The 12,510-nt window shown below is 43.8% G+C and overlaps 1 protein-coding gene across 5 annotated transcripts in view; it reads right to left on the reverse strand.

Annotated features, from left to right (window-relative positions):
- myo3a (myosin IIIA) overlaps nucleotides 1-12,095 on the reverse strand; it is a 30,484-nt gene extending 18,389 nt beyond the window's left edge. For 2 of the 5 annotated variants that reach the window (XM_052054794.1, XM_052054791.1), the window contains exons 1-7: nucleotides 9,432-10,450; nucleotides 8,308-8,491; nucleotides 8,098-8,232; nucleotides 4,745-4,849; nucleotides 3,852-3,951; nucleotides 1,874-1,950; nucleotides 307-452 (exon numbers count right to left, since the gene is read on the reverse strand). In XM_052054794.1, the coding sequence (XP_051910754.1) occupies nucleotides 307-452; nucleotides 1,874-1,950; nucleotides 3,852-3,951; nucleotides 4,745-4,849; nucleotides 8,098-8,232; nucleotides 8,308-8,491; nucleotides 9,432-9,433 (749 nt within the window). In that variant the 5' untranslated portion in view covers nucleotides 9,434-10,450. The other 3 variants (XM_052054792.1, XM_052054795.1, XM_052054793.1) reach the window with 3 other exon arrangements.
- Between the last annotated feature and the right edge of the window lie 415 nt (nucleotides 12,096-12,510).

A 12,510-nucleotide genomic window follows, 5' to 3' on the forward strand; every position in this document is an offset into this window, starting at 1 on the left:
GTGTGTGTGTGTGTGTGTGTGTGTGAGCTATGTGACATCGTGCTGCACCGTTAAACAGACAGTGATGGGAAAGTGCTTGTGGCGGCTTTTCACACAGACACCGTCAAATCACCAGTGGTGAAAACTAACCAATTACACTGTACTTAAGTTGATGTCTGAGGTATCAGTGACTGAGTATTTGATTTTGTGACCACCAGTCAATTTCTCCCCATGAACGTGACCGCGTCAAAGATAATCCCAAGGGACGCAGCTAAAGGGTTGAAGCTATTCGAATTATGACGTCAACAGGAGGTGTGGGGGTCTCACCGGGGTATTTTAAAGAGCGCTCTCATTGGATGGAGCTCCGAGAGGGGCGGATCTCCATCGCCCAGCTCGATGGCGGTGATGCCCAGGGACCAAACGTCGCAGCGGGCGTCGTAGGTGGAGTCCAGCTGCTGCTCGCACGCTATCACCTAAAAAAAATAAAATAAATACATTAATGACTTCCGCACATTACTCATTTGTGATTTTGTGTGTCTGTGTGTGTGTGTGTGTGAATAAGTGAGTTTTTAATAGCTGGTTTCCAAAATGGGGGGGAAGAAAGAAAACCGATTTGGCAAATTTGTGAAAACTAATTCTTTAGCAGCCTCACAATGGTGATTGTTACAAAAAACATATTTACACTATAATTCGTGCTTTTACAAATGGGCATTGTGTAATTATTTGTGTTGCAAATTTAAGCCTCTTGTATTGTAGAAGACTTACCTCAGAAGATTAAAAGTTAAGCAAAGCAAATCAATGCTGCCGTACTCCACAAGACGGTGGAATTAATCCTGCGTCTGCAGCCGGACTTCATCCCGCACTTTCTTCGAGGCTTTGTGGTGGACGAGCGTCCGATTCAAATCAGACTAAAATCTGGCAAAGGCGGCGTCACGCAGGGCTTGTGTTGTGACGCAACATTTGCACAGCATGCAAAATCGCCTTACAACGTACACAAAAAAAAGCCTATTTGTTTAATGGTAAGATTTGATGGGAAATATGCGGACGCTAGAAGTACTTTTTTGTTGCACTTTGTGCCAGTGCGTTGATGCTCCATGTGGGTTGATTGAGCTAATTAGTTTCGCATTAGCCTGTTAATGGTGTTTCCACATTACAGGTTACCATTAAGCTAGCAGACTTTCATCCGACCAAATGAAATGGTTTGGTTGAACATTTGTCTTTAAATATACATTGTTGAACTATTTTTAAGTTCATTTGGTGTGTTGTTGCGGCATGTTCAAGTAGCAACAGATGGAAAGTCTACCATTACTGTAAACGATGCTAACGCTGTTAGCGTGTCTGCAATGCTAGCAATGTTAGCATTCCTGAAATGCGAACAGTGTTAGCACAATGAGAGCAGGTTGTAGGCAAAATGACAAGGTGTGGTTGAGCATATTCATGTTGTAAACATACAACGTTGAATTATCTTTGTGTGTCAGTTTAACAGAGAACTTCAACGAGTAGTGAATGCTAACAGCTGTTCTAGCTAGCGAATGAGTGGCAATACATTCTAGTTATTCAATAGTATAAAAATAGTATTAAGATTTTATAATGTGGATTTCCACTACACGCGGGTGGGTGCGGAACAAAACCCCCATGATAAACAATGTTCCACTGTCCAATCGAACGAGTGGCTAAAAAGGCAATTTAGCTTCAACCGTTTAAGCCGTCACACACAAAGTGTGACTGCTTCTGCGTCGTAAAGCCACCGGAGGCCTGCTAGGCTTGATTAGACGAGTGAAGAGCGATGACGAGAGCGCGCTATGGCGAGATGTCGACGATTCACTGCGGCCCACCTGCGACACGCTCCGCAAGCTAATGTGACAGAAAGCTGGGGCAGCGGGGGGCAACGCACCTCCGGCGCCATCCAGAAGGGCGTTCCCACGGAGGTATTCCTCCTCAGGCGAGTGTTGGTCAGCTGGGCAGAAACACCTGCAGCAAACACACACACACACACACAAAAATGGTTTACACAGAAAAGGGAAATCAGTCACGATGGCAACAGAGACTAAAAAAGCGAATGAAAGCATTGCGAAGGAATATTTGACATGCAAATGTGATCTTGCTTTAAATTGCAAAAGGTGACGATATTTTCGGGTACACAGAAAAACCAAATGTGGTGTAGTTCTTTCATAAGGTCAGAGTCTACCTTGATTGGCATGACATAAATGCGTCATAAGAATAATCGTGAAATGAATATGTTCTGTTTCGTTTGGTACGAACTGCATGTGAAAATATTTACCGCATTTCTATTTTGTGCGTTTGCTGGTGATGAGTCACAACGGGGGCTTTATCCGCTCAGCGTAGCAGAAGCCCCTCCGCCGATGTCGGGCGGGGGTGGGAGGATTAATCCATTCGTGACGCAGTTCGGCACCCGCCCGACCGAACACGTTTTCCTTCAACGCTTTGCTCAGGCCGCGCGTTTGCCTTCTCCTTGCTGACTCCGAATGTCCTGCCTGGCTGTGATTGGCCGCGACTGAGAGCTGATAAGCGTCAGCGCTGTCAGCTTCTCTGGCCGCACGACCGACGCCGCTCAGTTTCCTACGGCCTCGCAGGTACGAGAAAAATCCCGGGGATGCGCCGCCTTATCGGCCCACTTGACTGCCTGACGGCGACCTTGCCGAAGGACGACGCATTGAAGGGGTCGGAATTGCGACGCACAACTGTAGTGGAGGTTTTTCCTGTCTCCCATAAAATCCATTTTATTCCTGCGCTTTGACCTGAATACTAATGCCAGATAAAGTGCTGAAATGCTAGCACAAAATGTACTTTTACACATCAAAACAAATGCTGAAATATTTCACAAACAATTCCCATACTCTCACACCATTAACTCGCCGTAGTTTTACTTTTACCACCAAAGCCTAAAATAACGTCAGCTAGCTTAATGGTAGCATGAAATGCTAACACCGCGGACAGCCTGATGGAAACTAGTATCGTTGCTACGGCAATGATAAACCTTTAAACGGTTGATACTTGAACACCTACAAGCAGTACTCTTGCTCTAATTGTGTTGAACGGAACTCCGCTAGCTTATCGCTAACATATAATGCAAAACAGCATAGACGAGCGCACGGAATGTGCATACAGTTATCAGTAATTATAACGCTTCAAACAACTACTACACAAAGTATACAACAAAACTCTAACCTGGTATTTTGTATCACTATACTGAAGACGCAAAAAAAAAAATCCATGAACTCAATTTTATTTTTTATTTCTTTAAAAAAAATAAAAACATTGCTCAACAATTCTGCTACACAGTTTGCGCGCAAAAAAAACTGCGACATTGCAGAGCTTCACTGCACTTCAAGATGAGTGAATGCAAAACTGGTGAGAAACATTTTTTTCCCCCCGCGAGCTTTTGAGAGGAGGACGAGTGACTCTCGGAAAAGGCTCTTTTGCAGCAACTTCACGTATTTACAGATTCCATTAAGCCCCGCTTACACGCGCGCGCACGCACCCACGGCACCCTTGTCCTCATCTTCATAAGAGAGACATGCACTTCACTGTTGTGGTGGGGGTGGGGGGGAAGCTTTTAAGAGAAGCGCAGGCTAAATGCAAACCTACACATGTTTCCAAATGGAGAGCTTTTACTTATAATGAAAACGGGCAGCTTGTTGTTATTTCTTGGCAGTCGGTGTGTGTTTTGATTGAAAACGGTCAAATCTTAGCACGCAGCTTCCGGAAGGTGGAACATTTTTGACAGACTTGCGTAAGAAGCGCATCCGAACAAAATGATTAGAAAAATTTGGATGAAAGTCGTCATATTTAATGGGAGCGCTTGACCCCGCCCCCATGTGATGAATTTGCCTTTGAGGTGCGTCACGTACCAAAGTCGACCAGTTTGATGCCTCCATGCGTGGTCAGCAGGATGTTGTTGCCTTTCACGTCCCTGTGGATGGTGTGGTTGACATGCAGGTGCTGGAGTCCCTAAAACAAAACAAAAAATAAATTGGAGGCACAACTTTTTGAAGCATCTGATGATGGAAACAAAAGCCAGTTGGGCATTAATTCCAGATTGCTCGTATTCACATTGACATAACAAAACCGCTAGCAAGAAATTGGCAACTAGTGCGCAGGTGTGCCTCGCCAGTAACATACGATTGTCTCCTCTTTCATCTCAAACTGCTTCAAACAACAACGCGTGTGACGGAAAAGTGGTTAGGACTGCACGACTGTCCGTGTTTTATGTTATGTGTTGTGGTTATTATTTTACTTTATGTTAACGGTTTTGTTAAGCGCTTTGTTACAGCTGCCGCTGTTGTGAAAGCGCTATATAAATCAGCATGTATTGTATTGTATACGTACGTCATACTGTTCAAGTTATTTGACAAGTGAGGACAAAGCGTGCGCTAGTATAAGCCGACTATTTACTATGACAGCACCTACTATTCTAGCTTAGGTATCGGTGGCTCGTATTGGAGTATTGGCCCCCCTCTAGAAGTACCCGATAACCTTAAAATAAGGACTTAAAATAAGTCCCGATACGTATACCTCATACTGTTATTAGTGTGGCACAGTAGTTTACCTGTCCATACAAGTGGACCAAAACTGGCATTCTGAGACGAGAGAACATCTACTAGTGTGCAGAAATGTCACAGAGCAGCGGAAGGCAGAAGTGTGTGTGTGTGGGGGGTGACTAAAAGTGCACGTGAGTCATTCTACTAGTGCGTTGGATTGTCCTACTAATGAAGACGGACGTTCAAAGTCTTTCCAAGCTCACCATGAGGGCCTGATGCAGGATGAAGGCAATAATGCCTTCGTCCATGCGCTCCCCCCTCTTCAACATGCCTTTGGCCAAATCTGTCACCGAGCCGCCGTTGCAGAGCTAGAAAAGACAGACAAGAATTGAAATAAATAAATAAAACGTGCAATTGGGGACTTCTGGGGAAATCTGGGCCGTCATTCGGGTGGGACCTGAGCGGGCGGTTTTGATGGCAAGATTGGATAAGAGTCGTTCATGCGCATGCTTATCTTTTTTACAGGCGGCTTCGTGGGAGGATAAGAAAGGGAACGCGGCGGACGCTCATTTCTAATTCTGATGACGGGCTCAATATTCGGCACGCGCAAGACGCCAAGAGTTCCTCCCCGCCGTTTGTGCCAGCTGTGCAACTGCAACTGTCAGAAGGGGAGCCAGGCACCCGTTCACAAAAACGACAAAAAAAATGACCCACTCGGTTGCCATGGAAACGATAATACCCCTCCATTTAATGCTTTTTCTTGAAACATTCCGAAGGGGTGGGGGGTACAAGGGGGGGTTAAATTAGACGCTTCAGTCGCGTCGCTCGTAGGCGGAACAGAAACGGCAGGAAAAAAAAAGAAGAATTTGACATTTGTTTGTCAACATGGCGACGTGTGCGCTTCGCCTTTCAATGCGCATCCATCACTGCGGTCGGGTGGCAAACGGCAAAATATATTCCAAGCGCGCCGTGTCTTCTTTTATAATTACACCCATTTCCCAGCTCTTGAAAAACAAAAGCCTAATTGGGCCATACATGTGCTCGCTGAGGTTCTTCTAGGGGGAAAATCTGCTCCCCCGGAGCGCTTGTACAAAGCAGATCGAGCAAAACCAAGACAGAAGAGCGCAGACCTCCTCCAAGGCAGAAAACCACAAATGCATTCAGATCAGTGCATCAATTTTAAACCATAACCACCCATTTGGAAAACCTGATTTCCAACAAATCCATGTCTTCATAAAATAGTTTGAAAATCCAAATCTTGGCTTTTGGAACCTTAACGTGAAAGTGTAACAATATGTAGAAACCATAACCCAGTTTTGAAACCCTAACCATGGCTTAAAACCCAAATTTGAAAACCTAGCCCTTGTTTGAAACCTCAATATAAAAACCACAACAGTATCTTGAAACCCAAACTCCAGTGGCCCAATATTTGGCACATCTTAAACGTGATCTTTCCCGCCGTTCTCATCCTGCGTTAAAATGTGTCGGGGGTTCGTTTAGTCACGCAAATAAACGACAGATCGATCAAAGAAGCCCCAAGCGGATGAAACGCGGCGCTGACTCATCCAACTTTTGATGACTGCAGACAAACACTATTTTTTTTTTAAACCGTCAGTCCCAACCATGACGTGAGGGGCGCAACAGGAAAAGGCCCATAGTTCAATTTCATTGCGTTACTTTTTTTTTTTTTTGCCACGCGCCTTTTCAAAACTCGTCTCTCAAAACGTTTGCCTCCTTTGTGATGTGCGCATGCAAATCAATCTTTTTTTTCTGATTACAAAATAAAAGAAGGGGGGCCCAGCGGTGGCCCGCTTTCTTTGAAGCACTTTGCAGCTGCCCGCCTGCTTAAATTGGTGCGCGCGGGGCCACATGAAAGTGTCCTCTCATCACGCTTCATGAATGGGGAAAAGAAAAGAGGAGGATGCAGCTTGTTGTTAATGAGCAGGCTTCTTTGGGCTGCGCTCAGGGGAGTAGGAGGGGGGAGGAATTACTGTTGAGAGGAAAAAAAAAAGAGGAAGGGGACAGAATCCGTGGAGAGGGAACAGATCCTCATCATCGGTAAACGTCACGTGCATGTACTCTTAACAACTCGATCTCTCCACCAGCCACATTGGTACAGGGAATCGGACTTTTTTTCAATGGCTTTTCTGTGCTTGAATATCTGATTAAAATAATTCAACCTACTGTTCAAAAAAAAAAAAAACAAGAAAAAATTTACAATGAAATGCACTTTTTTAAAATGAATCATCACTAATTCATTCAATGTGTTTACGGTGAAAATTCGCAAACATTTCCACCCCACTCCCCCCCCCCCCCTCCAAAAAAAGATCAGATCCTCGATGAAAGCGCAACCAAAACAGTGATCGAGACATTTATCATTCAAAATTCACGCCGTGTGAATCATGTTTACGTGGCGTCATATTTACGGGCTTCATCAATCAAGTCGAGCGGACGCCTGGAGGTTGATTTATCCCAGCACAAACACAAGCGCTTACAAGAAGAAAAGAAAAAGACAAATAAAACCAATATCTCCCTCGCTGTGTGTGTGTGTGTGTGTGTTTACGCTGCGAGCTTGACCTCCATTACAGGTCTGACATTTCGCCGGCGGCGACACGGCAGGGGGATGAAATATGAGAGATGAAGACGTGCAGGGCGGGAGCTACTTCTCTTTTAGATGTGCACAGCACGGCACAAACGTCACAAGTATTGTTCTCTTGGATCTGATTACATTACCCAAAATGAAGTATTTTCTTACCATTTAACCGAAGTAGTTCTATGGTACGTCCAAACTGTCTAAACTCCAACTTCCACATCACTTGCCTGGTGTTCAACATTTGACCCGAGGCAGCAGGAATAGAGCCAAGCAGCTGTATCATTTAATTTAATTGTCCGGGAGGCGACTTTGTACACAAAAGCAGGCAGCCTGTGACACGCGAGAGGACCATCTTCTTTGGAAACACTGCCACCATGCCAACTGGCTTGCAAACAAATCCCCCAGGTGGCCTACGGGTCAACTCTGCCACTGTCATCCTCACCGCGCCATTCTCCACTTCCACCTCCCGCCGGGTTTAGCGTTACGTAATCCGCAGCCAGATTTAAGCACCGCAGTGCAAAGTTGGCCAGACGCAGCACGAGGAACAATCGGACCTTTAAATCGGCACGCTCGCACGCTTTCATCTGCGCGGCGCCCGGTAAAACGACATGGCGGGATGCAAACTGATCGAGGCCACGGTCGTGTGCCGAATCTCTGCCAAGAGGCGGGTTAGATCTTATGTTCGTATTTTCGCCGATGAGCGCAAATCGGCATATTTGAAAATGGGAAGGCTGCGCTGCTGTGGGAGTGATCACAGATGGCTTCAATCATAGTCATTTGAAGCGGATTCTTTCGTTCCCCTTAAATGCAACGTGCTAGTCAAGCACTAGCATATTGCGTTAAACCAGCTGCATTGTATCTATGTTCTGGCAAGTTTAGACAGACTTTCAGCGGAGACCACTTTGCCAAACTCAGTATCCGCCGGCATTTGAGCCATACCACAAAAGCACCGCCCGTGAAAATAGATTTCTGAGCTTTCTTAGATTTTTTTGACAAACTAGCCAACCAAAAAATACTTTTCACCTCCAATACGAGCCACAGCTGATCCCCACATTTGACGTCCTTCTTGTAAAACATCCCATAGAATTTGACAACATTGCAGTGGTCGGAAAGAGCCTTGAGGATGTTGTACTCGGCCTCGATTTCCTCGTCGATGTCCTGCAAAAAAGCGCGAGCAGTCAAAACTTTAAAACATGACAAAGACGGTAACCGGGCACAGGTGGTAACACTCACATGAATGGGATCCAGTATCTTCACCGCCGCTTTGCTTCCGTCCACCTTGTTGAGCACCTTGTACACTTTGCCGTAAGTCCCTTTCCCGATGGTCTCGATAATTTCCCAAGTGTCAGTGGGGTCCGGAAAGTTGTCAAAGACAATCGATTTCCCAGATTGTGGAAACATTTTGAGGAGGGATCTCCTGCGGAAGGACACCAAGTGGAGGGAAAAAAAAAATCATCAAATACAAATCTTGTATTTGTATGTTGCCAAGTGAATGACATCAGGAGCCAGGTCAGGTTGGCTGTTTAGCACACGGTTAGTTCAGCATCTGCGCCATGCTCCGTAAGAGTTTTCATTTTGTATTTGTGGGTTTGAATGAATGCAAGTGTGTCAGGGACTGGCCAAAAGTTGTCTTTGGAAAATGCCGGAATGTTGTCATTGGGGAAACGCATGTTGTCATGCAGTTGTGTTTGGGTAATTAACCTGGAAGCACATCATCTGAAAATAGAGGATAATCCCAAGGCAGTGGCACAGTTGGGGGTGACACGCTTCCAACCCTTTTATTCCGTAGGTGAGCACGACAATGACAAAAGGTGCAGACGACTAACACGAGAACATGGTCAGGTCACCAAGCTTTTGGAAGCCGAGAGCTACTTCTTAGGTAGCGCTGAGGGCGAAGGGCTGCCAGTCTGAAACACACTTATGAAAAAACAAATCTGATCACATTAAATAATATGATTATTAAAACACGTTCTAAAATACCTTTGAAGCTAGCAAATTGCTCGTGCTAATGCTAAATTCAAAATGCCTGGTATTCGGTTTACAATGCAGTCCCTTTCCAAATTTACACCGACGAAAGTGTGATTAAAAAAGTATATGACCTATATAAAATAGAGCAACGCTCGTTTGTGGTTTAAGAAGGATGTGTGATGTCAACTATGTTGACAATTTTTTTTAAAAAGGGAAAAAAAACAGCCGAACAGGTTCCTCGGGTGGCCCAACCTTGTGACTTTATCGCAAATGTGCGAATTAAATCCAAGTAAAGACAAGGCCGCCTTTCATTTTGGCAGCTGAAAGGCAACTCAATGACAAAAAAATACTAAGTGTAAAAGTAGCACAAAGTGGAAAAAGTCACTTACATGGTTGTCTGAACAGCACCATTGGGACAGAGAGCGAGCCCATTCCTGGCGGCGGCCCGGTCCGGGAGCGAGTAAACGAGCTAATCTGACGGCGAGGCCACCATTGGAAAACTGCTCTCTTCGTTAGTCGGAGCCCCCACTGGGATTAGCGGGAATTAGCCGCAGTTGCGGCATGAGCCTTTCCCCATATAGACACCCATTCATTCCCGAAGGAAAGCTGGTTAGGCTGGCTCACAGCAGCGGTTATTTAGGCCTTGTCACACAGCAAAAGGAACATTTTTACGGCGTTTCTGTCCTGGAGCACTTTTGTAGTTTTTACGCCAATGTTTTAAGCATCTGAGCCAAAACGCATTGAGTGGTACCTTGATTTTTTTGCACGAGTTGAATTAATTCCGGGACCAAGATCAGTCTCCCACCCCAAAAAAATCAATCAAACAAACAAAACAAAAACTATATTGGCTTTTCCTATTTACCTCAAACTGCAGTGAGAGTCGTCGTTTAAACAGAGCAGCGAGAATACAAACCTGCTTGCAAGGGGGCGGGGCTAGGTGATGGCCACGGGTGACCGGAAACACTTTACTCTATAATGAACACCTCGCAAACCATTTTGTCTCCATCCTCAGAAGTATAACGAAAATTTACTTACTTTACATCACACATTACTACAGACACTGACGTCAGTACGAGAATCACTTTTTTTTTGTTTTTTGGCATGCATGCTCAGACAACTATCAGGAGAGAGCGATCTGCAGACGTCGTCAATTATGCATCGTCGTCGGCCGTGCAAGTGACAGCTGCGGTGACGCACGAGAGCGAAATCCAAGGACTCGCACCGTCCTTCTGTGATCGAAGCTTTGCATTTTTCTTACTAAATTACACCGATGTACTCCTTTTGATTTTTTTGTTGTATTTTGTTTAAGATCCACTGCAAAGTCAAAAGCCATTAAATGCTTTAAACTTATAACGACAATGATTAAAAATACATTTTTTAAAAAAAATAAACATGAATGATTATTTTGACATTTTTCATTACTGAAAGAAACTGCTTTCCATATTTCCATATGGCCGTGGGAATAAGGTTTGCCCGCAGTTTTCACAATTATAAGTGTATAAATCACCAGCAACTCGCCAAATACATTTAATATATATTATATATAGAATATTTTATATGTATAATATATATATATATATATATATATATATATATATATATATATATATATATACTGTATATTAATTAATAGTAATAAAAATGTATATTCTGACCTTTGAGGACTGGCGGCGGGAGCAGTGGAGAGACAAGAAACACATGAAACACACGAGCAGTGATTTGCACATATGTGCACTGAAACACAATGCACTTAAATCAACACACACACACACACACACACACGGACAGACACACACGGACACACACACACGCACACCCTGTAGGTTTTCAAGCAATTTGTTTTTCTTTTATGGGCTTTTACAGTACACAGGGTTGGCCCAATTTAGAGTTGTGTAGTACCTGATTGTGCCACAACGTGCCTTGGCAGCACTGAGGTCTAGGGGAAATTTGAAGAATTCTGAAGAAGAGGCAGAGAAGGTCCCAGGTATCGTTGCCGCCGATGGAAAGCTTACAATTACCGTAACTTTGATGCTGAATTCCATTAGCCCACCTATGGAGTGTCGCATTTTAAGTTAGCATTAAGCTAGCTGACTTTTATTAGACAAAGTGATACGCGTTGGTTGAATATGTTGTTGTTGAAATATAAAAAAAGTTAATTCACTTTGGTTTTATGCGTGAGTTAGATAGTAAACAGCTAGGAGTGACATACAAACACTTGAAGTAAGCAAACTTATTTGGGAAAACTGTGTGAGACCTGAACGGTCTTCTTTGTGTTGTTATACGATGGTCCCCATTTCTTGCGTGAGAAAGTGCTCAGTAATATTTAAATATATATTCTCAATTATGAACATCTATTAGTCTTACTTTGAAAACATCTCACCTTACGTGCTCATCGAGGCGCCTCCACACAACAAACGGGGGCGGGGGAGCCTGGTCAGTCACATCCTCCGGGCAGCAAACTCATTTCTTGCTCCATCGCCTCACAGATGATTCCCAGGATGGTCCTAAAGAGCCGTGGGATTGGCGCGGATGGGGTCCAAGCCCACGCCGGACCCAGGTCGCAGTCTGTCCCCGTACACAACAACAATAGTAAATGTCAGCATGAGTTTGGCAAAAAGTATTTCTGGTGCACTTACACAATCCAATCGTAAAAACATTTATTTCCATATCCCGTTTTGTGAAAGCTGACACTTTGCTGCCTCATTATGATAATTGCGCCCCCCTGCTGGAAAGGCGCCACATCACGCTAATTTGAGTGTCCATCATTCAGCGAGTCAATTTGGCCCTGCCTGAAATATCTCAACATCTGCTCCGACAACTACTCGCAGGATGAGGACATTTTTTGGTGAGTGGATCACCACCTTCAGGCCGATACCAATTTTCTTGCAAGCCATTCGGAGCTATTTAATGTGTGCTTATTTGTACAAGATTGGCGATGCTACAGGGTTATAATTCAGTTTTTTTTTTTTTATCAGTGAATTTATTTTTTATTTTTGTTTGGCTTTTCTTTATTCAATTCACTTAGTTTAGATTCGTTTTCAGAACAAGTTTATTCGTTTTTATTATTTTTTAAAAAGCTGTTTTTAGTGAGTTTTGATTTGCTTTAGTATTAGTTTTAGCTTTTTTGAAAGCTCATGTATGAAATTAATTGACAAAGAGGAAAACAAAGGATATTTTTGGTATGATTGTCGTTAATTTTATCAACCTAAGATGCAGGTTCATTTTCATTTTATTTTGTAACGTTAACAAAAGAAATAGGGTTTTGTTTTATTTTTTGGGTCATTTTTCATTAATTTGTTACTTTTCATGAACTATAGTAACCTTGCTGTGCTATTTACTGTCCAACAGTATATTCCAAGCATTTGTAAAAATGTGTGAGGAACATCCAGCTCCCAATGAAAATCTCATCATGGCAGGTATGAAAAATTGGATGAGATGTGTCTCAACTAAAAAAGTGTGACGCCTCAC

Source organism: Hippocampus zosterae, chromosome 20, assembly GCF_025434085.1.
Source record: "Hippocampus zosterae strain Florida chromosome 20, ASM2543408v3, whole genome shotgun sequence".
Lineage (NCBI taxonomy): Eukaryota > Metazoa > Chordata > Actinopteri > Syngnathiformes > Syngnathidae > Hippocampus > Hippocampus zosterae.